General features: G+C 34.5%; 1 protein-coding gene across 5 annotated transcripts in view; it reads right to left on the bottom strand.

Annotated features, from left to right (window-relative positions):
* Window positions 1-1,276: 1,276 nt before the first annotated feature.
* USP33 (ubiquitin specific peptidase 33) overlaps window positions 1,277-25,561 on the bottom strand; it is a 53,848-nt gene continuing 29,563 nt past the window's right edge. For 2 of the 5 annotated variants that reach the window (XM_031465425.2, XM_064493431.1), the window contains exons 10-24: window positions 24,436-24,853; window positions 22,266-22,406; window positions 20,857-20,978; window positions 19,492-19,664; window positions 19,296-19,390; window positions 18,611-18,644; window positions 17,127-17,172; window positions 16,503-16,683; window positions 15,904-16,030; window positions 14,716-14,885; window positions 13,512-13,593; window positions 12,709-12,817; window positions 4,572-4,674; window positions 2,841-2,909; window positions 1,277-2,465 (exon numbers count right to left, since the gene is read on the bottom strand). In XM_031465425.2, the coding sequence (XP_031321285.1) occupies window positions 2,308-2,465; window positions 2,841-2,909; window positions 4,572-4,674; window positions 12,709-12,817; window positions 13,512-13,593; window positions 14,716-14,885; window positions 15,904-16,030; window positions 16,503-16,683; window positions 17,127-17,172; window positions 18,611-18,644; window positions 19,296-19,390; window positions 19,492-19,664; window positions 20,857-20,978; window positions 22,266-22,406; window positions 24,436-24,853 (2,028 nt within the window). In that variant the 3' untranslated portion in view covers window positions 1,277-2,307. The remainder of the gene's footprint in view (window positions 2,466-2,840; window positions 2,910-4,571; window positions 4,675-12,708; window positions 12,818-13,511; window positions 13,594-14,715; window positions 14,886-15,903; window positions 16,031-16,502; window positions 16,684-17,126; window positions 17,173-18,610; window positions 18,645-19,295; window positions 19,391-19,491; window positions 19,665-20,856; window positions 20,979-22,265; window positions 22,407-24,435; window positions 24,854-25,561) is intronic. The other 3 variants (XM_031465423.2, XM_031465424.2, XR_010383786.1) reach the window with 3 other exon arrangements.

Below are 25,561 nucleotides of genomic sequence, written 5' to 3'. Positions count from 1 at the left end.
TTTACATTCCCAACAACAGCTTATGAGGGTTCCCTCTTCTCCGCATCCTTGCCAACATTTGTTCTTTTTGATAAGAGCCATTCTCATCAAAAGTGTGAGGTGTGAGGTGACAGGTGTGAGGTGGTATCTCATTGTGGCTTTGATTTGATTCACTGATTATTAACTCTTTCCACCTCTGCACTCCCTCTCCCTGCTTTAGCTCTCACATGTTTATTTCATATAGCATGACCTCAACCTTAAAAACTTTACCATGTATTTCCTACCAAGGTTATTCTTTCATATTACTACAGTAGTTACCACATTCAAGAAATTTAACACTGATACAATACTATTATGTAATATATACTCCCTATCCAAATTTCCCCAATTGTCCCAGTATCACTCCTTATAAATTATTTCCTCCAATCCAGGATCCAACCAAGGATTACGCATTATATTTTGTTGTAATGTTCTCTCAATCTTCATTACTCTTTTTTGTCTCTCATAACACTAATTTTTTGAAGATTCCAGGAAAGCTGTTTTATATAATGTGCCTTTTTAGAACAATTATCTTCATTTTCTCCCCTTAATGATTAAACTCAGAATAAATATTTTTGGCAGCCTTCTTACATAGATACATCCTCAAAAATTACACATTTTGAAAGGGAGAAAGAGACTAAGGCATTACACCATCAAGTGCCAATTATGTTAGGTATACAGCATACAACAATATGACCAAGTATGTTCTAAAAAGAATTCAATGAGACAATATATCATAGTGATTAAGAACACTAGTATAAAGGTACAGTGACTTTAGTTGGCATCCCATACCTGCTACTTCTTTGCTTATGACTTTGGGCAAGCCACTTGACCTAAGTCACAGGTTGTAATGAGGATTAAATGTTAGTAAAGCATTTCAGTAGAGTGGCTGAAACACCATAAATATTTAATAAATGGCAAGCATTATTAAAAACAAACCTATTTTGATTATCTCCTAAATGCCAGGCATTACACTAAGCTCTGGTGATTCAAGACAGATCAATAACATCATTCAATCCTTGAAGAGGATCATAGTATAATCATGAGAAAGAAGAAAACTAAAAACTATATATTTTTTAAAAATTCAAATAGATTCTAATCATGGATTATTTAATTTCATTAAATACCAAAACTTTACATACTATACCAAATGCCTTCTTATTTTGCATACTTATGACTAGGAAATAAGAAGATATTAATATTAATAAACTTTATACCCTTCACTCTTAACATCTATTAAATAAATTCAACAACCAAGTTATACATTTTTAAATCATTTTTATTGAACTAATTTTAATAACACTGTTTTAGCTGGTGGCAAGTGCCCCAAACCAAAACAAAGCCATTGTGAATGCTATTTAACATTCTCAAAGTAATCCAGTTTGTTTTTATACTTGGAATATAGTTAAACTTTTGACATCACATAATCAAGCAAATAGCAGTGCATACAATTATATTCAAAAAGACTTTTACGCATTTAATTTAAAAAATCATTCTGCAAGAGGCTTCAGCTTTATTAACAATCTCATTGACACATTCTATATTGCATGCTCTCAAAATAAAAAGTGCCCTAAAACCTACTCTAAGTTTTTTAGTGATATTATGAATACTATCCAGGGTTATAGGAAGTTTAACATTTTACAGTATGAGAAGCAATAAATTACTGATGTCTGCTGACACAAATTCCACTCAGACTAAATACATCCTTGATACATTCAAAAAGACATTCTGTAAATATTAATATGCTAGTTTATATGCTGCAGTGCAAAGTGACACCCTACCAGTTTCCTGAGCTTGAGGAAATTAACAACATTTTCCTGACTACAACTCTCAATTTAAAATAGGCTCTTTATTATACAAAGCCATGTCAAAACTATACAATTAAATTAGGTTTTTGGAGAACTGAAAAGATTGGTCAGTTATGGTGGTTCAGGGTAATGAAAAAGTTTTCAAAGCAAAAGTATTTACAAAGCTACAAAGGATACTATGGATGTACATGTAGTATAAAGACCAAAGATAACCTACTGATTACCAAATGATCACAATTACCCCTTCTCTTTCAAAAATATTACACTGAAAGACTTTATGGTAAGTAATCTAGCACTAAATATACCAACCTGTAGAATATTATACATTTTAACACATTCTTCCATAATGCCCAGTAAGAAGGAATAAAAGATAAAGTATTAAAAGTCAAGAAAATAAACATGCTTTTAGGAATGTTTCTGCATGTGTGTATGTCAGGGGAAGTGAAATGATTTCTCATCAGAACTCTTTATATCCTCAAAATTACAAAGACCGAGTTTCTACTTCAATTTTTTCTTCTGCTTGTAGTACATCAGGATCAATGTGTACAACCGGAGGTCGCAGGATAACTTCGGGCCCTCCACCATATATAGATTGTAGAAAACTCCATGTTTCTTCAGAAATCTGACCAGAATCTGCTCCTAAAATTAAGTATATGTAGAGAAAGAATATTGTTTACAAACCTACATATTCATGTTGTAAAATCTTTCATAATGTACCCTCCAGTATGAATCTTCTGCGAATAACTGAGAGCTTTTGGAACATGAATCTTCAGACTACCATCCCATACTGTTATAAGTTGAAACTTTATTAAAAAGTTATATATCCTTTTCCCTAGCTCCCATCAACAACCTTAAAACCTTTCCTCAGATAAAAATTAAATACTGTTAACTTTTCCAGTATTTGTCCTACTTCATGGATGAATGACATCATTGAAATGGGTAAAAAAAGTGGCACAGATGGCTAGTGATGATATATTCTTCACAGTGACAAATCATTAACAAGTAAAGGCTTACCTTGCCTGAGCATCACACTGCCACATTTAGTGACTGCAATTTTAGTGTTATCAATAGGACCTGGAGGATCTAAGTCAAAAGGAAAAACAAATCATCAAAATGTATACTTTTCAAAGAAGTGTACCGAAGAACTGCACATTTCTGTGCCTGAAATAACTGAAGGCTGGAAATGTATAGTCAGATTATTTTTCAGTCAGATTATTATAGTCAATTTTTAACTGTCTTCTAAGCATCTTCCTTTTAGGGTCTTACTTCCCTCAAAACAGAACCAGGAAATAAGGTGAGAGAGGTTTTCTCACTACTACCCAGAATGTAATAAAAATGACTTCCGGGGGAGGGTATAGCTTAGTGGTAGAGTGCATGCCTAGCATGCACAAGGTCCTGAGTTCAATCCCCAGTATAAACAAACAAACAAACAAACAAATAAATAAATAAATAAATAAACAAACAAACCTAATTACCTGTCCCTAACAAAAATAAATAACTAGATACAAATTTTTTTAAAAAAGAAAAAAGAAATGACTTCTTAACTACCCATTTGAGGCTTACAGGTTAAAATGCACTTTTTTATTTTTTTGTTTTGGGGGAGAGTTAATTAGACTTTTATTTATTTATTTATTTATTTTTAATAGAGGTGCTGGGGATTGAACCCAGGACCTTGTCCATGCTGGGCATGCACTCTACCACTGAGTTACACCCTCCCTGCTTTAAAATGCACTTTTAATGCTAGAAAATAACAATTCCTTTGTAATTTAAAAAGAAATTATGCTATTCTTGACTTGTTCAGCTTGTCATTAAACTAAAAACAATAAAAGCATTACAAGTGAAATATTAAAATACACCCTTTTTCCATCTAAGGAAAAAAACCTTGTTTTCCCCTTGAATACAAAAGTATAGTGTATGTTTTCAAAAACCGTTAAAAAATAGAAGGCACAAGGAAGAAAAAAAATACTGTTATCTCACTACAGAAAGATAGGCAAACTGTTTTAATATCTTTGTGGTCTTCTTGCCTATGTCTTTTTTTTTTTTTTAAATACAAGACGTTGAAACTATGTATATTGTATTGCAACCTTAGAACATCTTGTGGGGAGAGTACAGTGGTAGAGTGGGTGCTCAGCATGCATGAGGTCTGGGGTTCAATCCTCAGTACCCCTCTCTCCCTCTCTTTCTCTCTTTCTCTATACATATATAAAAATAAATACATACCTAATTACCTCCTCTACCCACACAAAAAAGAACATCTTATTTTTAAATTATTAAACAGTCACACAAATTATTTTTGAAGTCCACGTAGTATCCCATGATAATGGATAAACCATAATTTAACCAATTTTATTGTAGGAAGAATTTTTTTTTTCTTTTAATTTTTCAATGTTAAGACTGCAGACTAATTCTATTCAGTTCCTCTACAAACATGCTATAATTCATGGAAGTTTTTAAAAAATTAAAAATAAAATTATAGGGGGAGGGTATAGCTCAAGCGGTAGAGCGCATGCTTAGCATGCACGAGGTCCTGGGTTCAATCCCCAGCACCTCCTCTAAAAATAAATAAACCTAATTACTCCCCCCACCAAAATAATAATAATAATAAAAAAATTATAAACTAGAATGTATGCTCCCCGAGGGCAGGATCTTGTTCACTAGTGTAGTCCCAAGTGCATAGTGAAATTCAAATAACATTCGTCAAATAAAATATCTGTAAAGAATTTCATTTTTCAGTTAAACACTCACCTCCATCTTTACCCTTCACAAAACTTTCCCATTCTCTAAACCACTGCATACTGATGCAATAAAAAGTAGTTGGAGAGTCCTCCTCTTGGAATGCTCTGTTGAGCTACAGGGGGGAAAAAATCAGTCACCTAATATTTAGAACTTGCTCTGTAACAAAACAACACAACCATTCTACTTAAGTGTCTAATGAGGCCAGTTCCTCACACACAAAGACTGTAATGTACATTGATGTTAAGTCATCTTAGTACCAGGATACATGGTAACACTTAACAAACAATCCTCGGTTATATCCCAAAATTTAGCAAGTGCACACAAAAGGGGCATAAAAGATTGGATAAGCGAAAACAGTCAAAGTAAAGGCTTCAAAACAATAAACACTCCACACGTTTATTAAAAATCTGATGTGTAAATCTCATTTAAACATACCATACCCAATGTCTACATCTTACTTTCCGTTCACTTAAAATATTGGTGAACATGTTGCTATTACAAACAGAATGCTGCAACGAATAATCTTGCACAAGTCACTGCACAGACAACATACATATGTGTATGATAAATTCTCAAAAGCAGTGGGACAGTCCTTGAAGAGGTTCTACTCCCTCCTCTAGTCCTAAGGCCCAAGGAATGGGTATGTGACTAAAACTAGGCAAAACTACAGGAAATAGAAATCTTCAGAGGAGTAACCTAATTGGAATGGAGTCATTCCAATGTCAATTTTGTTAGCTGTAGTGGAATACCTTGGTTCCTGAACTTCTGGAGGTCTGATTATGCAATTTTTCTTTTCAATAAATTTTTTTGCTTAAGTTAGCCAATCTGACTTCCACCACTTCCAACTAAAGAAACTGAATTGATTGAAAAACTGGTATAGAAAGAAAGGAATAGCAACAGAGCCTGAGGAAAATGAAGGGTATTTAAAAATTACCTAATTGTAAAATGTGAAAAGACAGTAAGACTCCTGAAAATACGTCACGATGGGTAACTAAATGCCCACAGTACATATTACCTGTGGACAAAGACAATCAAGTTCAGATCACTTCCCTCCTACAATCAAATCTAATCCAAACCCTGCCATTGATCCCAGAGAGCCTGAGAACAAACATCCCAGAAGTACCTCCGTGGTCTGACTCCATGATCTGACTTCATCTTCTAAGACTTGCTTCCTCATTTATTCACTGGTGGCCAGACAAACTTCTTTGTTGTTCCCAGAATCAAGCAGATATATTACCACTTCTCAAAGCTTTTGCATGGCTATCCCTTCTTTTCACAGGAATCTGAATTATCTCCCCCACCTTCTTCAAGTCTTTGCTTAAATGTCACCTTCTCAGTGAGGCCTATCTTGATTACCGTGTTTAAAGCTGGACCTCACTCCTGCCCTCATCACTGTACTCCTGATTCTGCTTATCCTGTTAGATAAGGATATCTTTTCCTTTTCCATAGAACTCATCACCTTTTGACATATAATGTATTAGTTATCTAATAAATGTAAGTTCTTTGAGGACAAGGATCTTCCTGGGACACAGGGTAGCTGCTTCCATAGAACAATGAAAGGCAATGAATAATGTTGTGACTGTCTCTGATGGTTAACAAAGAAATCAAGGCTTTTGTGTCTCAAGGCACTTTCTGTGATGCACAACTTACCCCTAGAGAACTGAGATTTCTGAAATGTAATGTTAGGCTGATTCTGTCAGATGAATCCATTTAATTCATAGCATTACCAGGTTTGGACCCTTTTAGAACTTTATCTTTGACATTAGGATATTCCTTCCTTATGTATCTAGGTGGGGGCTTTTTAAAATTTAGTTAAGTACAATCACCTCAGTAATTTAAAGGCATCTGTTTTTCTTTAGTTATCAGAAACTACTCTATTAAACTGCTGCTCTAAAAGGAGTTCCTCCCCTTCATGCTCTCCTAAATACCTATTAGAAAAACACTGGATTCTGTATCTATCAAACATGTTGAAACTTTTATTTTCCTTCTGTTTATCCTTGTGCTTCATTTTAGGAGACACCCTTCACTAGATCTTCCAGCACACTGATCTGCTCTCCAGCAGTATCTGTTCTGTCATTCAATCAACCCCTCTACTGACCTGGGTTTTGTTTTTAGGATACAATATCCTTATGCATATCCCTGAGGATCAGTCCTATTTATTTCAAGGAATAATTTAGGAAAACACAACTCTTTCTAGGTATTACAAGCTATCTAATGCCTTTTTTAACTGACCCAAGAGTCCAAGTTCACTGCTCAATCCAAGCAGTTATCTTTTTGCTTACTGTCTAGTACAATGCGGGCAGCAGAGTGCTGAGGTCATTGTTGGTATCTGCCACTTCCAAGCATGAAGCCTGTGTGCTCATTTCCTGTGACATTGGTTTGCTTCTTCAAAGTGATCCTACCTGCTTTTTCAATTTTTCAGAAACTCCACTTAAAATGCCCAGTCTATAAAGCTCACATACTTTTGTACTCCAGTGTTATTTTTTATACTAACACACTGCTTTGTTTGACAAAGGGGTGGTAATGGTGGAATAAGACTTAAAAACTCTAATGTTACAGAATAATCATAAACTTGCATTTTAGAAAACAGCTTTATTAAAGTATAATCCACCCACTACTAATGTAAAGTTCAATGGTTTTCAGTGTTTATAGTTGTGCAACCACCACCAGATCCAATTTAAAACACTTCTGACACCCCAAAACGTTCCCCTGTGCCACTGCAATCAATCCCTTTCTCTCAGCCCTAGGAAACCAGTGACCTACTTTATTTTTCATTTTTTAGAAATTTCATGTAAATGGAATTAGACATTACAGTCTTTTTTATGTCTTGTATTCTTTCACTTGGCATAATGTTTGAGACTCATATTGTTGCATGAATCAGTAGCTCAGTCCTTTTATTGCTTAGCAGTACTCCATTGTATGCATCTACCACATTTTGTTTAGCCATTTGCCAGCTGATGGACAGTTCAATTATTTCCAATTTGGGGCAATTATGAGCAATACTGCTATGAACATTTGTGTACAAGTCTTTGCAAACATTACATGCCCACCAAAAGTGTTTATACAAGAATTCTAATTGCTCTACATTCTTATAAGACTTGATATTGTCCACTGCTTTATTTTAACCATTCTAAGAGTTGTGTAGTGGTATCTCACTGTGGTTTTAGTTTGTATTTTACTGATGACTCCTCACGGTATACCTCTTCGTGTGCTTATCAGTCATATCTTCTTAAGGATAATTTCTATTAAAATCTTCTGCTTATTTTTAAATTGGAATATTTGTCTTCCCTAGTTGTATAAATTCTTTATATAGTCTAGATATAAGTCCCTTGATGATCTGTTATTTACAAATACTTAGAACTTACACTAGATTTGGGTTTACCTTCCTAACCCACAATGTTTCTCCAAGTATCACCATTCTTGGTCTTACTGTGTCTCATTCACTGAGATAATATTCCCCATTTCCTCTGATTATGGAGCTAATTTTACACAAAACAAATGAAGAAATGGGCTCACATCCTTAGCATTCACTGACTACCACGTGGCATCACCTAAAAGCTGCTGGCCTACGGAAGACTGTTTTTGTACCTGAGTGACAAAACTCTGTTGGGTTTGGTACTGTCCTTTATGATGTGGTATATGTTCCAAACCAGAAACCATATATAGCGCTGCTTTTCTCACAACCAGAAAACCTGAGGCTAGGTGCCAAGTAAAGGATACAGGACAGCTTACGCAGGAGGAGTTATTTATTACTACCCACTGACACTCACAAAGGCTTTGCTCCTCATTGTCACAACTTTGGTCTCTACTAGTTTAGAGGTATTAGTTCTCAAAGGGACTAACAGTGGTTTTACTGGATAGGAAGATGAGACACTCCTCTGGCCATTCTGGGTTCCTCATGTCACTGAACTAAGAGGCAAAAGGAGTGGGGAGGTTACAGTAGGGGCTATATAAAGGGTAAAATAAAGTAACTACTAAGAACATAAGGATTATGTCTGAAAACCAGATTGCACCTACTGTATCCATACCAGAGGGCTGCTATAACCAATGATCACAAACCTGGTGGCTGAAACCAGATATTTATTCTCTCAAAGTTCTGGAGCTCAGAAGTCCAAGCCAAAGTGTGGGGAGGACTATGCTTTTTGCAGAGACTACAGGGGAGATTCTGTTCCTTGCCTCTTTAAGCTTCAGTTCTGTGATCATACACTCCAATCTTTGCCTTCCGTCTTCATATGGCTTTGACCTCATCTCCGTATCTCTCCTGTGTATCTCTCTGATAAGGACACTTATCATTGGACTTACAGTCCATGCAGATAACCCAGGGTGATCTCATCTCAAAATCCTTAACTTAATTATATATGCAAAGACCATTTTCACAAATAAAGTCAAATTCACAGGGCTTAGCACACAGAAATACCTTTTTGGGGGGAACACCATTCAACCCACTACAAGCACCATTCAGATTCTTCAGGAATGAAGGTCTGGGTTACTTTACCAGGTAAACACAGCCATAATCAGCTGAAGTGTTGGCTGAGAAAATGGGGAATATGGAAAGGGTAGTTATCAGCTATAGACACATATTTCTCCCTTGTCCAATGTACATATTTATAAGCATTTAGTAAATTTGTGAAAAATTACCAACTTATTTTTCCTTTCTTTCATTCCTCTACTAATTCATATAAGGTATGTTATTATTGGTTAACCTTATGGTTTATTCTTTAGATTACAGAATCTAAAAGGGAGATTGTGACTAAACTGACTGAACTAAGGATGAATGACCATTATCCAGAAATGGACTAGTGACTGATGGGACTTCGGGTCTCTCAAGTTTAGGGAAAGGGTAAATGCTGCACCTACTGGTAGATGAGCTAGCTGCACCATATTAAGCAGGAACATGATACTTTTGCTACTGTTGCTGCTCAGAAGTGTGAATGCATGCCAATGCTGAGCTGACAAGGGGGGCAGACTGTACTGTATTAATTGTTCATTAAGCTGTCATCTCCATTCATTCTTACACTCTTCCATAAAAGGGAAGACTACATTTTCCAGGATACCTCCAGATTAGGCACTGCCAATGATATATGCAGTATATGGAAAGTACAAGAAAAAGAGAAACTTCCCCACCCTCTCTGGTGGCTGCTGTGGGCAGGACTGAGGCATCCACAAATAATATTTTGCCACCACTTCCAAGCATGTTCTCAAGAATCCCTCACTTGGTGTCACAGGAAGCTAACACCGTTTCTTTAATTAAACAAAATTTTTGTTTGTTTTTCTGTTTTGGGGGGGTAATTAGGATCATTTGTTAATTTTTTTGTAATGGAGCTACTGGGGAACTGAATTGAGGACCTCATGCATGCTAAGCACACACTCCACCACTGAGCTATATCCTACCCTGGCAGCTAACATCTTTTATAGCAACATCCTCAGAACAGAACTCACCAGGGTCCTGAGATTAGTGGCTCATCAAGTCTATCAGGTTTCTAGGCATTTTCCAGAGACTCATCAGTGGCAAGCAGTATAGGTAACTTCCAGAAGCTTTGTGCAATTTAAAATTTTTTTAACTTTGAAACAATCTCAGACTTACAGGAAACTCCAGTACCAGCATAACACAAAGAAATGTTCTTTTCCTAGACCATTTCAGAGTAAGTTGCTAAACACACAAGGACTTTTTCCTACACAATTAACACAAATGATAAAAATCTGGAAATTAACACTGCTATAATACTAGCACCTAATCCATCTAATCCTCAGACTCCATTAAGTTTTTCTAATTGATTCAATACATGTATTTATAGCCAAAGGATCCATTTAAGAATCACCTGTTGCATTTAACTTCATATTCCCTTGAATTTGGCACAGTGCCTCAGTCTTGACATTCACAGCCTCGACAATTTTGAAGATTACAGGCCAGTTGTTTTATAAAACGTCTTCCGATTTTGGTCTGTCTGTCTTTTCTCATTTTAGATTCAGGTTACGCATTGTGTACCAAACAAGTGATGCTCTATTTTTTTCTCACTGTATCCTACCTTGGCACATGATTTTGTTATGTTCCATTTCTACTGATGTTCTCTTTAGTAAGTTCACTGAGTTGGTGCCAGGCTCCTTTGCTTAAAGTTAGTCTTTTTTCTTCACAATTAATAAATATTTTGTGAGGAGTATGTTGAAACTATGTTAATATTCCATTCCTCAGTAATCTTTCAATTTATTCACTTATTTATGTCAGTATAGACAAGAAGATATCTCCTATTTTGTTTAATGGGTTATAATATTATTGTAATTTATTTTGAAGCTCCAATTGTCCCAAATTTGACAAGCAGGAGTCCCTTCAAGCTAATTTCTGTGTACTTTTGACATTTCTCCATCATTCTTCAAAAACTTCTTTAATTTTTGGCACAGTAAGAACTTCCAAGCTCATCTTGTAATTTCCCTTGCCCTGGCCCATTTCTCCAAGGAGGGCAGATTCCTTTTACTGGAGAAAGATATTTAGAAGCCAAGGTCTGATAAAAGCTAGGTATGCTCAACCCTACTGGAGTTATCATCGCTCCTAAGCCCTTTCAGTGACAGAGTTAGGAAATCAGTATATGTACACCATTTCTTTCTATACACGTGTACACATACACACGTTTAAACCTCTATATGTATGTATGTATAAATATATGACAATGAGTTCACAAAGATACCGACAATTTTAATCCAATAACAGAGTCCATTTTAGTTTTCTCTCTTTCCATATTTGTAGCTCCCTCATCTGACAATGAGAAATCTGGCTCTCATTATACTTTTATTATTTGATCAATTCTATACACAGAAACAATCCCTCAACTCTACCACTGCCACTGAGCTGTGTCCCCTCACACCCGATCTCCAGCCAACGTGGGCATCCATTCTCACCCTGCCACTGCTCCAACATCCTTGACCAGGACCACACCACTACACAGAAGCTTTCTTTACCCTCTCTGGGCTCTGAAACCCCACTGTGGGCCACTGCCCCAACTCCTACCTCCAGTATGGCAGCCTACTCCACTTTCAGATTTCCTAAAAGTCAGCTGTGGTCTTCTGCATCTTCACTGCCTAGTTCTTTTAGTAGTTATTTAAATCTTTCATTGCCTGTATTCCTGTTCTACTAAAAATACTTAGAATGGCTTTTGCTGATTAAATTCTAATGGATACAGTCATTAGCCACTTATTTGAACGTTCACAGAATGAACTATGTTCATTGGCCTCCTTATATTTAGGAAGCAAACGAGGCTCAGGCACAATAAATAAATCCTTACCTATGATATCTTCCTGTGTATGTGAAAATTTCTAGGCAAGGATACACAGAAAACCCCCTAAATCTATGAAGAGAAGCAGAAGTCTCTGTGTGTGTGTATGTAATGTGTCCACACCATGGAATATACTGTTCATCTATTACGTCTGTTAAATAAATTCTCCCCTTCTTTTACCAGAAGATCTTCATTTTCCCTTATAGAATTATCCCTCCACCAATATAATATCAGTAGGATTATCAATGAACATGCCTCTCAGGTGATCCAAACTCTACTAGTATTCCCTACTAGGAATCTGAGTAATAAATACACAGAGTTGTATTACTCACAGAAGCACTTTGAAGAGACTTACATCTTGCCTAGATACATGGAACTGTACCAGTCTTTGCCCATAAAACCCGGTTATTCAGTTCTTCCTACTGACTCTGTGACCAGACTTCCTGTTGCTTGCCATCAAAGAATACCTTGTAATATACCCACTGTGTGGAAACTAGGTTTAAGTACAGAGAGTCTCCACCAAAAATACCATATTCCATAAAGAGGTGGGAGTACAGAATGCAGTCTGGGTACATGCTTTCAGAAAAAAACACTAACTTATGGAAACCTATACTTTAGCATATCAGTAAGGAGATTTCTTGCCAGCACAAATACATAAAACAAAATCTATTACCAGTCCATGAAAAACAAAAATCTACAGCAGGAGAAGTTAACTCACCAGAACTACAGTGACCTGACTGGTCTCTCACTGTTATGCACTCATAACACCTAAACTCTATTACAACTCCTTCATCCAATCATTTCACTAACATAATATAGTTCTTCCAATGGTCAATTCTTTATCCTAAAGCATTTTTATAATTTGAAAAGCATCACTTTACCCGAATAAAAATTTCCAATTCAGTTTTTCTTCTTTTTTCAATTTTCTCCGCCTCAATTTGGCAAGTGTGGCAAATGTACAGATGGTTGACAGCTGGTCCTCCTCCATACCTAAAGCATGAAGAATTGAATAAGTATGACAATTTTGAAAAAAGCTGATGTTCTAAGAAAATGTCTCCAATTTTTTGTAAAATGTAAAAACCAGATTACCATAAGGACTTGATTTTATGTTTACTGGAGTCAATGATTTTATCAGTTTATTGATTTGCCTGCTTTATCTATATTTCAACTTTCCCTTATAGCTACTTTTGTTACAAAATACGTGTGACGCAACACCAACATTAAGTAAAAGAAGCAGCTTTCAAGAATTAGCATACAACATATAAATCTTAAGTTATACATAACCATAGTTTTAATCATAAGGAGGCTACCCCTGGCCCCTCAGGTAAGAATTCATGACATAAATTATTTTCAATATTAACTAAGAAAAATATAATGAGGAAATTATGTGTGAAATATTTTAAAATAAAATTTAAAACTTTAAAATTTAAGACTTAAATATCACAGCATACTTTTACAGGTACAGATAATCAGAACATAAAAATTAGAATTAATTATCCAGACTAGGGCCACACTAGCTACAAGTCAACTTCACACTTCAGAGTGAATAAATGAAGGAAAAAGGCAGTATTCTACACAAGCAGCATACAGCACAAGTAGCATATATAAAATAATCCAATCCCCTTATAACGAATTTCACAAACTGATTTTCACAATACCATACTGTCTGATTTAAAAAACAAACCTGCTATATAGGTTATCCCAAATGTTCTGAGGCAGCATCAAAACCAGGTCTTCAATATAACTAGCTTTTCGTGGAGGAACACCTAAAAAAGTTTAAATGGGTCTGTCTCATTCTTAAATTCCTTTGTATTGCTTTTAACTAATTAATCACTTGCATTTTTCAATCATTATTCTTAAAATTCCTCCCCAAAAAGTTAAGTATAAGCATATGTTCCTAAAGATGAACTTATTTCTTAAAATAGAGAAAAATCAGCTAACCAAGATCTTCAAGTATTTAACTTACATAAATCTTTACTAAGCCTTGACTGTGCATTGGGGCAAATCAGAGATAAGTCAAGAGACAATCTTTCCTTCATGGAGCTTATGAGCTAGCAGAAGAAATGAAGCATTTATATAAGTAACTATAATAAAAGGCAGACACAGATCATTGTGGGTTTATGGGAACATTTGGAACAGGAAGAGACTTATGTTAGCAGTTCAAGTAAGGAAATAGTAAGAAAAAAATTCACATACAGAAATATTCTCAAGGTTTAGATTTCTAAATCCAATAAGGGACAATCCTACTATCTCTTGTGGTTTCAAGCAAAAATAATTAATGATAATATCAAGTCTTTAATCATGAAATTTAATTAAAGTGTAACACTAAAGTGTTAAGTATCGTGGGAACAAACACTAACACAGCCAATCACAAAGGCATAAGTTATATTTAGCAAATAACTACATGAGGCTTTTTTGTTAAATTCCAAGTACATTTTCATACTTCGGAAAAGAGCCAGCTATTCATTTAGACAAAGGGAATAAGAGCCATGGATACGGCTGGAGCTGAATGTCTCTCAGCAGAGAAAAATAATATGTAATAAAACTGGCTCATTGTACTGTAATTGGCTGTTTATGTATCTCTTTCTACTATGAAATTAGAGCTCTGAGAATAGATATAGTGTCTTTGATAAACCCAGGCTCTAGGAGAGGGTCTGGAACAGGTACTCAAAAAACATCTGTTCTGTGAAGAGGCTACAGGTTGCCTATAATTAGAAAAAAAAAAAAAAACTTATTTCTGAAACCGCAGCAAATTAAACGCAATTAACTTTGGACTCCAGATGGGGAAGTGGGAAATAAAGCTAAAAGGGAAACTCTTGGCTCTTTTCTTACTTGTAAATTATTTAATAGCAAACGCTTACCACTACTTCCATTACAGAGTTTCTTACCTCCATGAATACAGAGAAAATCATTATTTGAAATAGGACCAGGTTCAGCAAAGGTCTTAAATTTATTTAGCCACTGTCGAGAAATATAAAACTGTAGGAGACTTGGTTCCATTATGTTCAACAAATTTGATATCCTCCGCCTCTCCTTCTGTGCTTCTTCGCTGCTCTTCCTATTAAAGACAATGATTCATTAATGCATTTTACTCCATCAGGCTTGTAAGTGAATTTTTGCACTTGTTAGATTTAGCATATACATTAATACAGTCGCCCCTCCGAATCCATGGGGGATTGGTTCCAGGACCCCTGCAGATACCAAAAATCTGCAAATGCTCAAGTTCCTTATGTAAAATAGTGCAATGTGTGCCCTCTCATATACTTTAAATCACCTCTAGAGTACTTACAATATCTAACACAATGTAAATGCCACGTAAATAGTGGTAAATACAATGTAAATGGTATATAGGCAGTTGCTGGTGTGCAACTTCAAGTTTTGCTTTTTGGAACTTTCTGGGACCTTCCCCCAAAAATATTTTTGATCTGCAATTGATTGAATCCTCGATGTGGAACCCATGGATTTGGAGAATGGACTGTACTACAAATTTTATTAGGTTTTGAAAACTATTCAGGAGAAACATACTTTGATTCACCACCCCCTTGCCCCCCCCCAAGTACATTATACACCCCTAGGTCTGATACTGTATCTTAACTACTGGTAGCCACATAACTACTGGTATTGAATAGGCATTCAAATGTTTGTTAATAAGAGCAATCTAAATAGTTAATCTGCTTTCCTGTTTTAGTAGCTAGTACAATCTTTTATAAGATACTAAAAAGTACCAAGGATTTATTTTTATACTAACACCTCCTTTATTCGCTATTTTAGGAGAAAATATGGTACTTAATCCCTACAGTCAATACCTAATTTTTTTTTAAATTAAAACCAATCTGTCTAAAACAAAATATATTCCTTTGCCCTTCGACTAAATGAGTTAGCATTTTCTTAACCAAACATCATTCTGCATAGAACTTTTCACTTTATTTTTACTTGTATAATGAAATGAGAATAAAATAACTTCTAATCTTTACTCAGCAATCCACTCTGAAAGCCTCGGAAGTCACTATTAACCTCAACATGAGATGTTCTCTTTATTTGTCAAAATGGACTATCCATGAGAGTTATTTTCTCACCTGTAGAAAAGAACATAAGCTTCTGCATTTTGTACAGTAGATTCTGAAACTTCAGTGACACTCTGATCATCAAATTCATACCAGAGATTATTTAAATTGTTTCGGCAGTAGGCAATATAGTGTCCACCTGAATTTAAGTAGAAAAAATTTTAAATCATTTCAGTAATACAAAATTAACACAAGAATGGAAAATAAAACTACTTCTGTATCATCAGTTCCTAGCACAGACTGAATAAAATACAGCAAGAACCTGTATTTTTTTTCCAGTATGTATCCTCACCACCACCACTTGAGGAAATGAATATTAAGACAGAAAATATAATCTTTAACAACCTAGTGTAAAGAAAATCATGTTAGTCTTTATTATTTACCTTCACGCAAAATATAATCTCCAGTATTTAACACTTGAGAGTAAAATTATTCAATTTCCTAAAATTTCTGACATGTTTTCAGTAACCAAAATTAAAAAAAAATTAATAAAAATCTAACTTTCCATTTTTTTCCTTTTGTTCAATCAGGTGTTGTTTAAGAGATCAATTCAGATGTTTACACCCTTTTTTTTTTAAATCTAAGAACATATTTCAAACTCTTATACTTACTACTTGCAGTTCCATGGTGACAAATAACTGACAGAAGATCATAGGTAACAATTTGAGCTGGACTATCTTTAGCAAGAAATGGCTGAAGATCCAGGCCTTCCAGTGGAAATGAAACATGAGTACTGATTTTGGTGGAAAACATCAGTTCATGTCTGAATCTTTTAAGATGGATGCACAAAATCTTTTTAAAAGAAGAGAGGTAAGATTATTTAAAATTCTATTGTTTTATATGCTAGATAAAAGACTCTATTAAACATACATATTGTCAAAAGTAAGCATTATCCTGCAATTCTGATAACCTGATTTTGCAGATGTCAGAATGTGGAAAAAGTGAAACATGGTACATCCTAAGTTCACAGGTATTGGCTTTCAAACTTTACATTTTATACCTGCAAGATCCAACAGTGTCTGATTAAATTATGTTCAATGTAGTTTTACTGGTAAGAGCATTTACTTGGTATGCAACTCAGGATTTTAAAAATGGATAATCCTAATAGGGTATACACAATAACTGGTCAATAAAACCATTCCATTCTTCAACCAATGCTAAAGAATTTACTACACCGTGTTATATAAATGCCATATGTTCCTACCATATCAATTAATTTATGATAAAGTCCATACCTCAGGAAACTTTTGTACTTTACAAAACTTTACTCCATTCCTCAACCTAAGGGGTAAAAAGAGAAAACCAATTTTAATAAACCTGCTTCTCATATGAATTTATAAAACCTTTAATATTTTCAAATATACAGCAAAATTTTTTAAAAATGCAGAAACAAGAGGTTATCAGACTAAAAATGCTCACTACTGAATTACATGCTACCCCATTTAAAAATATATACTATTGAAACATAGGAATCCTTTATTATAAAAATTATTTAAATGAAGATATCAGTAATAAAAATTTAGTGAGTTGTATAATTCTTTGATGAATATCTTCTACTATCTATGGCCTGGTTATGCCTTTATAACATCCAGATATCAAGTAAAACTGGGTAACAAAATCTACAACCTTTATTCTTAAATGTGGGAACAAATAATTTGAGATAAAGAGTGGTTATTATTGACAATAAATATTCATATACACTTGATAGATCTCCAGTTTGGATTTTGAGGTAGATGCAAGTTCTTTTCCATCCTCATGATTATCTTTTTCCTAGTTGACACTTGTTTTCAAGAAAGATTCTCCCTCTAGGCCAGCTCCCTTTTCAGCTATCAGCTATGGTTTCAAAGACATGATAATAAATACTTTCCAATTCACTAGGGGTATATTTTTTCCTAGAACGTACAAGGCAGCCTTTTATCCTCATAGACCAAACAATATATCATTCCTTTTTGTCAGGGAGAAGACCAATAGCTGCAGATCAACGTTCCCTGGATTATTGACAAAAGCCAGAAGTTTGTATTATGAAGATTCCAGATCTTATTAGGAGGCCACTGTTCTTCTATTAGAGAGATTCAGAAAAATTTCCAGTTTAGTCTGCCTCAAACATATTTGTTTTCAATTCTCCATTTACTTTTCTTTTATAACTTATCACCAAGAAGCCAGAACTCATCACAAGACAGAAGAAGGTAACTAATAGTAGATACAAAGAAACAAAATCATACTTAACTGTCTTTTTATTCTGCCATCAGACAGCAGGTAACATTAGAGATGGTATAAAGCTTTCTGAATTTTACGCAGATTTGAAACTATGTACCTTTAGAGTCACTTTCACTTTCTAAATCTTGTCTGTTCAAATGGTAACCCAGAAGAGAGCACTGCTTTATTTATGATGACAAAATTCACCTACGTAATGAAAATGTTATATATTCTAGTATGTCTGCAACACATTTACAAAATGGTTTATGCAAAATTACATATTTATTTTATATTTCAAAATACACTTTCGTATCTTAGCTAGTCTATTAACTTTCTTAAATTTTTACCACAGATTTGTTTTACTGACCAACCAGTCTCTTCAGTTTCACTAGGACAAAGCTTACTGACCTTAATTTTTCTAAATAAAGTGGAAAATTAACCCCACATGCCCAGTCAAATAACCAAGAAAAATACCATTTAAAATACAAAATGTGCAGTTGAAAGCACTGCCAATGGCACTTACTTTTTGCATTTTTCACAACTGTACATATTGTCACCTGAAAATAGAACAGATCTGGTCATTCCTCTCAAATTAAAAGCAAGTTATTTTCTTTTGGTTCTGCAATTCCTTGAGCTTGCCACAGGCTGACCTGGTAGCACAGCAACACAAGGCTCACACTTTTTAGTCTCTGCTCAAGAGTCAGCTCATGATGTGACCTTGCCTACAACACCCTTGAACTCCTTCTTTCCAACCTTGCAGGCCTATCTAAAATAACGTAATGTAAATAACATCCTGCCCATTTCTTCACTTAACAAAATTTACTGACCATTGTAAGTCCAAGCAAAGTGCTAGACACACAAAAATAGTAAAGGCTCTTAAATACTATGGAGGAATTCACAGACTAATCCAGATACACAAGTAAGTCTTTTATACTGGTTAAATTTTCCCTTCTTTGAACCCAGAGCAGACTGAAGGCACTTCAAGCACAATACTGTCTAGAACTCTAAGAATCTGTATAAATTATTTCAGGGTATTTATAGTATTTATATTGCCATGGTAGACATTGGCACAGTGGCAATACGGGCAAGTACTACTTAAACTGCCTGAAAACTAAGCTTTTATAAACAGATTTTAAACTTAGTCCCACTAATATTTAAGATCACCACAACAATTCAGTCATAGATGAAAACTATTTCACATTTCTTACCTTTCAGTTCATCTCTGGCGAAGAAGGCAGCAAGACAATCTTGCAAGGTTACTATTGGACCCCAAAACCAGCTAGGGACACATGAGACAACAAACCTGAAACATCATTGACAGAAAAAAAAAAAGGAAATGTTCTGCCAGTGCAGCAGAAACAGCAGTTTTAAGAACCAACTAATACAAAGAAAACACACACATACCTCTTCACGTATTCCATGAAAAAAGCTATCCACCCCTGTGGAGCATAAGCTTCGCCACATGATCCTGCTTTGACTATAGAAGTTGGATGACTTGATGAATGCAGCTTAGCAAGGTCTTCCTTGCCAGGAATCGGCAAGGACAGATCTTGAAAGGTCTCGAGAGTTACAGACACCTAAAATTGTTTTGTGTTTTAAGAATGGGATGAAAATAATCCAGCACAAATACTCGAGGACAGATTTTAGACTGCAAAGATCAAAGCAAATCGTAACAAGAAAAACACAATCAAACTGCTTTTAAGTACTAACAGCAGCAAAGATACTAATAACAAAAGCAAAATTGCTTAGAACCAGGTGCTGTTCTAAATTTAATCTCCCATAAACCTTATGAGGTTAACTGCTAACATTCCCATTAGTTGAGGACACTGCAGCCAAGAGAAGTACCTCACATCCACCCACTGTAGCTTGAGGTCTGAACTGTTAAGCACTATTGCTTTTCTTTTTCAAAATAACTTCTAGTGATAGTTTTTAGATAGTTTTAAAAACAAGATGTAGAACCTGGCATGTAATTTTCAAGTAGCTGAAAACATTTCAGAAGAAATTCCACTTAAATATCTGGTACTAAAATAGCCTACATTAAAATGATCCTATTGAAGTCCTTAGATTTGACTTAGATTCTAACACAATAATTGAAAGCTTACTTTGGGTTTTGGGTTTTTTTAATGTCATTTTATATCATTAATTATATTCATCAAGGCACTGAAGTAAAACCATTCTTCAAAAAAGCCTCAAAGAAACTCAGAAACAGAGGTATTACCAAAGAACTCATGATGATTTTAATTTATGCTCTTGTGTATGAATCTTAATACTTTTATTATCTGAACCCAATCTTAACATGGAAAAATATTTACAAGCCATACAACCAAGTGGAGAAGATACATTCACAGCCTTGTGCCTGTGAATAACAACGGTTTCCCAGCATACTAATTTCATCAGCCTTGGGAGAATATGCATGTGTTACCAATTCTTGTTGCCAAGCAACATATCTCCTTTACATGTGACCAGAGATGAAGAAGTGAGTTAATTCTTCCTGTTAACGTATGCCTGTCCAATGGTGGGTCAGACTCATCTTTTAAAAAGTATGTTTTTGTAACAAAAAGAAAGGGGAAAAAAAGTATGCTGCTATTACTTTCAAAAAACAAATTCAACTCCTAGAATCAATTTATACTGAAGTAAACACAAGAAATACATGTATAATCATCAATAGTAAGGAGAAGGAATTAAACTTTTCACACCATTTTGTCAGGTTTGTTTTAAAAAGAGCATTTGACAGAAGTTTTCTATGTATTATAAATCCCTCATACTCACCCTGTCACAAGTCAGACACTGCACAGAACTAATGATTGTTCCATCAAATATGTCTGAAATAACACTTCGGTATTTTTTGTGCTGTTTTTTTCTCTTTGGAGATGATGCAGATTGAGCTGAGACTGAAAAACAAGTAGAGAACATTTTTTAAAAATTCAAAGCAAAAAAACAAATCAAAGTAGTTCCTCTGGCATTTTTTTTTCTGGGATCTTTAACAGTAAAATTTACTATGCTGAAGAAATTTGTCAAAATACCTTTCAAGAGCATTAGCTTTAAAAACACACACACATACACACAAACCCCCACAAAAAACAAACCACCAAAGAGAAACCATGATGAAACAGGAAGAGTTTAGTCTCTCCACCTTGACTTCAACCAGAATAGTTTTGCTTTTACTTACTTGTCTGTTTTTTCTTCAAAGTAAGGTGTTATTTGAAGAAAAGATTCTATTATGTTTTGAGAGTTCTTCATATATTCTAGATACGAGTCTTTTGTCAGCTATGTGATCTGCAAATATTCTCCCAATTTTATCTTTTCATTCTCTTAATAGTGTCTTTTGCCAAGAAAGATTTTAATTTTTTTCTTTTATAGATCATGCTTCTGATATCTTTAAAGAATTCTAACGCAAGGTCATGAAGACTCTTATAGGAGTTTTATAGTTTTACATTTTATAATACTGGATCTCTCATACACAGCTGGTCAGAATGCAAAATACAACCACTCCGAAAAACAACTTCATACATTAAACATAAAACTAAGCAATAAAAACCCAATAATCCCACAGCCAGGTGTTACCCTAAATAAATGAAAATTTACGTTCATACAGAAACCTGAACATGTATATTTATAGCAACATTATTCATAACTGCCAAAAACTGGAAACAAATTCAAACATCCTTCAGTGAGAGAATAAACAGTAGCACAGTCATATAATGGAATACTACTCAATAATAAAAAGGAACTACTCTGACATGCAACGTGACTTAAACGCATGATGTTAAGTGAAAGAAGCCTATTTCAAAAGACAACATACTATATGATCCCATTTATATGATATTCCGGAAAAGGCAAAACAATAGGAATAGCGATCAACAGGGCTGGGGCTTAGGGAGGGGTAGTGGGAAGTTCTAATTACAAAGGCGTAGTGTGAGGGAACTCTTTGGGGTGTTGGAACTGTTCTATATCCTGATTCTGGTGGAGGTGGTGGTAACAAGAATCTATGCATGTGTTAAAACTCAGACCTCTACACCAAAAGAGTGAATTCTATTGTATTTAAATTTGTGCCACACACACAAAAAATTTTAAATCATTGTTGGGTAAAATTATGCTGTCAATTTTAAAGGCTTGAATAAAATTTCATAATTAACACTTTATCAAAGCAAAGGAACCTGAACAACTGAAACTTCTACCTTTTTTGTGTGTGGGTGCCAATCCTGGCCACAAATTGCCTGATTTAGGAGGGCTTGCTGATAAACGTGGGTTAACACCTTCATTTGATGGGAGGATCTGTGGTGTAGACAGGTCATTCAAATGGACATCAGTAATATATTCTGTAATATTTAAAATTTGTATTATTACCTTAAATAGTAAAATTATTCCACTTGTCAAATAATGTTAATTTAAAGCTTTCTTCACTTGAGATTTTGACCACAATTCACGTTACGTCAAGTGAAATACTTGATAGACAATATGCCTACTAAGCAAAGTAACTGATTTTTTTCTACCTTAGGAATCCAATTAATGTTTATAACACATTACTTTTGTAGGCAATTCAGAAAGTGCGCAGTGTAAATATGAAGCCAAAGAGGATCACAGTTGTCCTAATTTAGTATTTAAAAAACAAAAGCTATTTAGGACAGTTTTTTAGAAAGTTTTAAAACCCTATGGGAGAAAAAGAAATTATTCTCCCAAATTAACATAGTAATCAAAACCTAAGAAGAAATTCAGGGATAAAATAATCATAAATATTTTATTCTTACTGTGATAAAAGAAAATATACCCCCCTGTCAGAAAAATGCCTTTTTGAAATTAAATTATAAATCAAGAAAATATAAGCTCCATGAGAGCTATCTTGACAACTTCCTGTTGGATTCCTAATACATGACATACATTCCAGGGCAAGGGACTGCTCAAAAGTATTTGAGCGAAGAAAAGAGACTGTTCATAAAAGACCCTGAAACAGAATGATTTTAAGGATTATTCCAGATAATGCAAAATAAATGATTTTTATTACTTTCACAGAGGCATTTCTCACTATCTCAACCATGACTAGAAGCAGACTGTATTATACTGGGGTAGGAGAGACAAGGAGACTCACTCTAGGCCTTTCAGAAGGGAATAAAGTAAATATGATCTGGGTCAGGGAGTGGCAAATGTCTCCTATAAAAGACCAGACAGTAAATATTTTAGGCTTTGCATGTCATAAATGATCTTTGTGACATTTTTAAGCTAGGTCTTTAAAAAAATGTAAAAGCTCAGATCCTTGATCTAGGTCATCAATTAGTAACTAATTGTAAGAATAAACCTGCTTTGGAATAATAAAGAACTAGTACGTCTCTCAGTCATGCTTAATCAGGCTTAGCCTAGACTGCTAAGTGTTTCAACATGGAAATTTCACATATTTATGGACTAAACAACTTCTCAACACATATAAACTTCCAAACATAAGGTCAGTCTAATGAAGGAGTCTAACACATTTTCCTAACTAGAAGACATTTAAGCATTGTACCACAAGTGGTCCTGTGGTTAAGGAAATATCCTTTTCCCAAGGAAAAAATTGGGGGTTCATTCAAAAGCCTAAATAGTATAGTAGTTCCCACTCTTCAGTAATTACAGAACATAATTTTTTTGTTCCTTGTCTGCCACTTATATTGAGATCAGAGAATCTGAACCTCTGATGGTTTAATTTTATGTGCTTTGTTAAATTAAATAACACATTAGGCCAAGATAAGTTAACCCTAGAAGAAACAAATGCACACTGCAAAGCAACCTAGCTCAACTATCTTTCATTTGGCTACCTGCTCTTTCTCAAAGAAACACTGACCAGTATTACAGTATAATCTATCGTAACAGGGTTCATTATAATTAATTAAACTCCTACATCAAAACATATAACAAATATTTCATAGCTGATGTAACTTCAATGATAGCAATCTATATCTAATAGTCTACAATTTGGGTTATTTTGCAATTCTGCAGATCTCAACCAAATCTGCCTTAATTGACATTAACTAAACACTCACATGCAAATACTGCTAAACTCTACTAGTTAGAAAAATCCCAAAGTAACACCCCTCTTTCTTCAAATCAGTATGGTTGAACTATAATGTCATATACTACACACAAAAATTAAGCTAAAGCTATCAATTATTCTATTTCATTTTTATTATGACAAATATAAACTGTGAACATTAACATGTAAATTAGAAATGTGTTCTAATTTTAGTCACATGCTAGGTTAATCCCCCCCCCAAAATCAGAAAATGGTAAAATAACAAATATAATCTTACATATAAATATATCTCATACTCCTTGTTTAGAAATGAAACACTATCACTTGCAAATTATAAAAATTATCACCTGAAGTTCTGCTGTGTATTTGTACTTTGACAGTTTCCTGGTTGTTCAAGTCAACTGTTTCAGACAAAGAGTCTCTATCTTTATCTAATTCTCCTTCAGAATTTACTTTGCTAATTTTATTGCACATCTTCTCTTTTTGCCAATCTTTCGACATTTCTGAATTGTTCTCCTCATCCTGAATTAACATTGTTGTTTCATTATTATCTTCAGAGAAGCTTCTAGAGCCATTTTCATTTTCGGTTTTATCGCTGCTGCTACAAGAATCACAGGACTGAAAATCTACATCTGATTGGCTCTTGTCTTCTTCCATGGTCTCCTCAGTAGTTATAGTTTGAGGATCCTCTTCTACTTCCATGACCTGTTCTTTCAATTCTTCATGAAGCAGATCCATTAAACACCGAAGGAATTCTTGAGCATCCTAATATATAAGCAACATAGATATTACTATTTCATTTAAAATATGTGTATATAGAAATTTGAGGGAGAATATATAAATGTGGTTAGCAACTGATTTCTAAATGTGTAGCATTATACTGAGGTAATACAACTCTGTAGAATCTAGGGCATTGGAAGGATAGGAAGTACTAAGTTCTAAAAAGTTGTTTAAATACAACAAAAGTAATTTAAAAAACTGAAGATGATCTTGAGGTCAGCTTTTGGTGCTGCTGCCATTTTAAAAAACTGAAGAAGTATTAGGTATAAAGAAAACATGCCTCATCTAACAATCAGAATTCAGAGAGATGGCCTAAGTTCAAATATAAAATGAAAGCTTTATCCACAGAGCAAAAATAAACAAATGGGTCCTAATTGAAAGCTTCTGCACAGCAAAGGAAACCATCAACAAAATGAACAACCTACTGAATGGGAGAAGAAACTCGCAAATGATACGACCAATATGAGGGCTAGTATACAATATATATAAACAGCTCATATAACACCACCAAAAAAATAAACAACCCAATTAAAAAACCTGAACACACATTTTTCCAAAGAGGAAACACAGATGGCCAACAGGCATGTGAAAAGACACTCAACATCATTAATCATCAGGGAAATGCAAATCAAAACCACAGTGAGATTATCTCCTCACACAGGTCATAACAGCTTTATCAATAAGAACATAAAT

The sequence above is a fragment of the Camelus dromedarius genome, chromosome 14 (assembly GCF_036321535.1).
Source record: "Camelus dromedarius isolate mCamDro1 chromosome 14, mCamDro1.pat, whole genome shotgun sequence".
NCBI lineage: Eukaryota > Metazoa > Chordata > Mammalia > Artiodactyla > Camelidae > Camelus > Camelus dromedarius.
The sequence above is the reverse complement of the archived record's forward strand: the minus strand, read 5'-3'. Positions and strand labels throughout refer to the sequence as shown.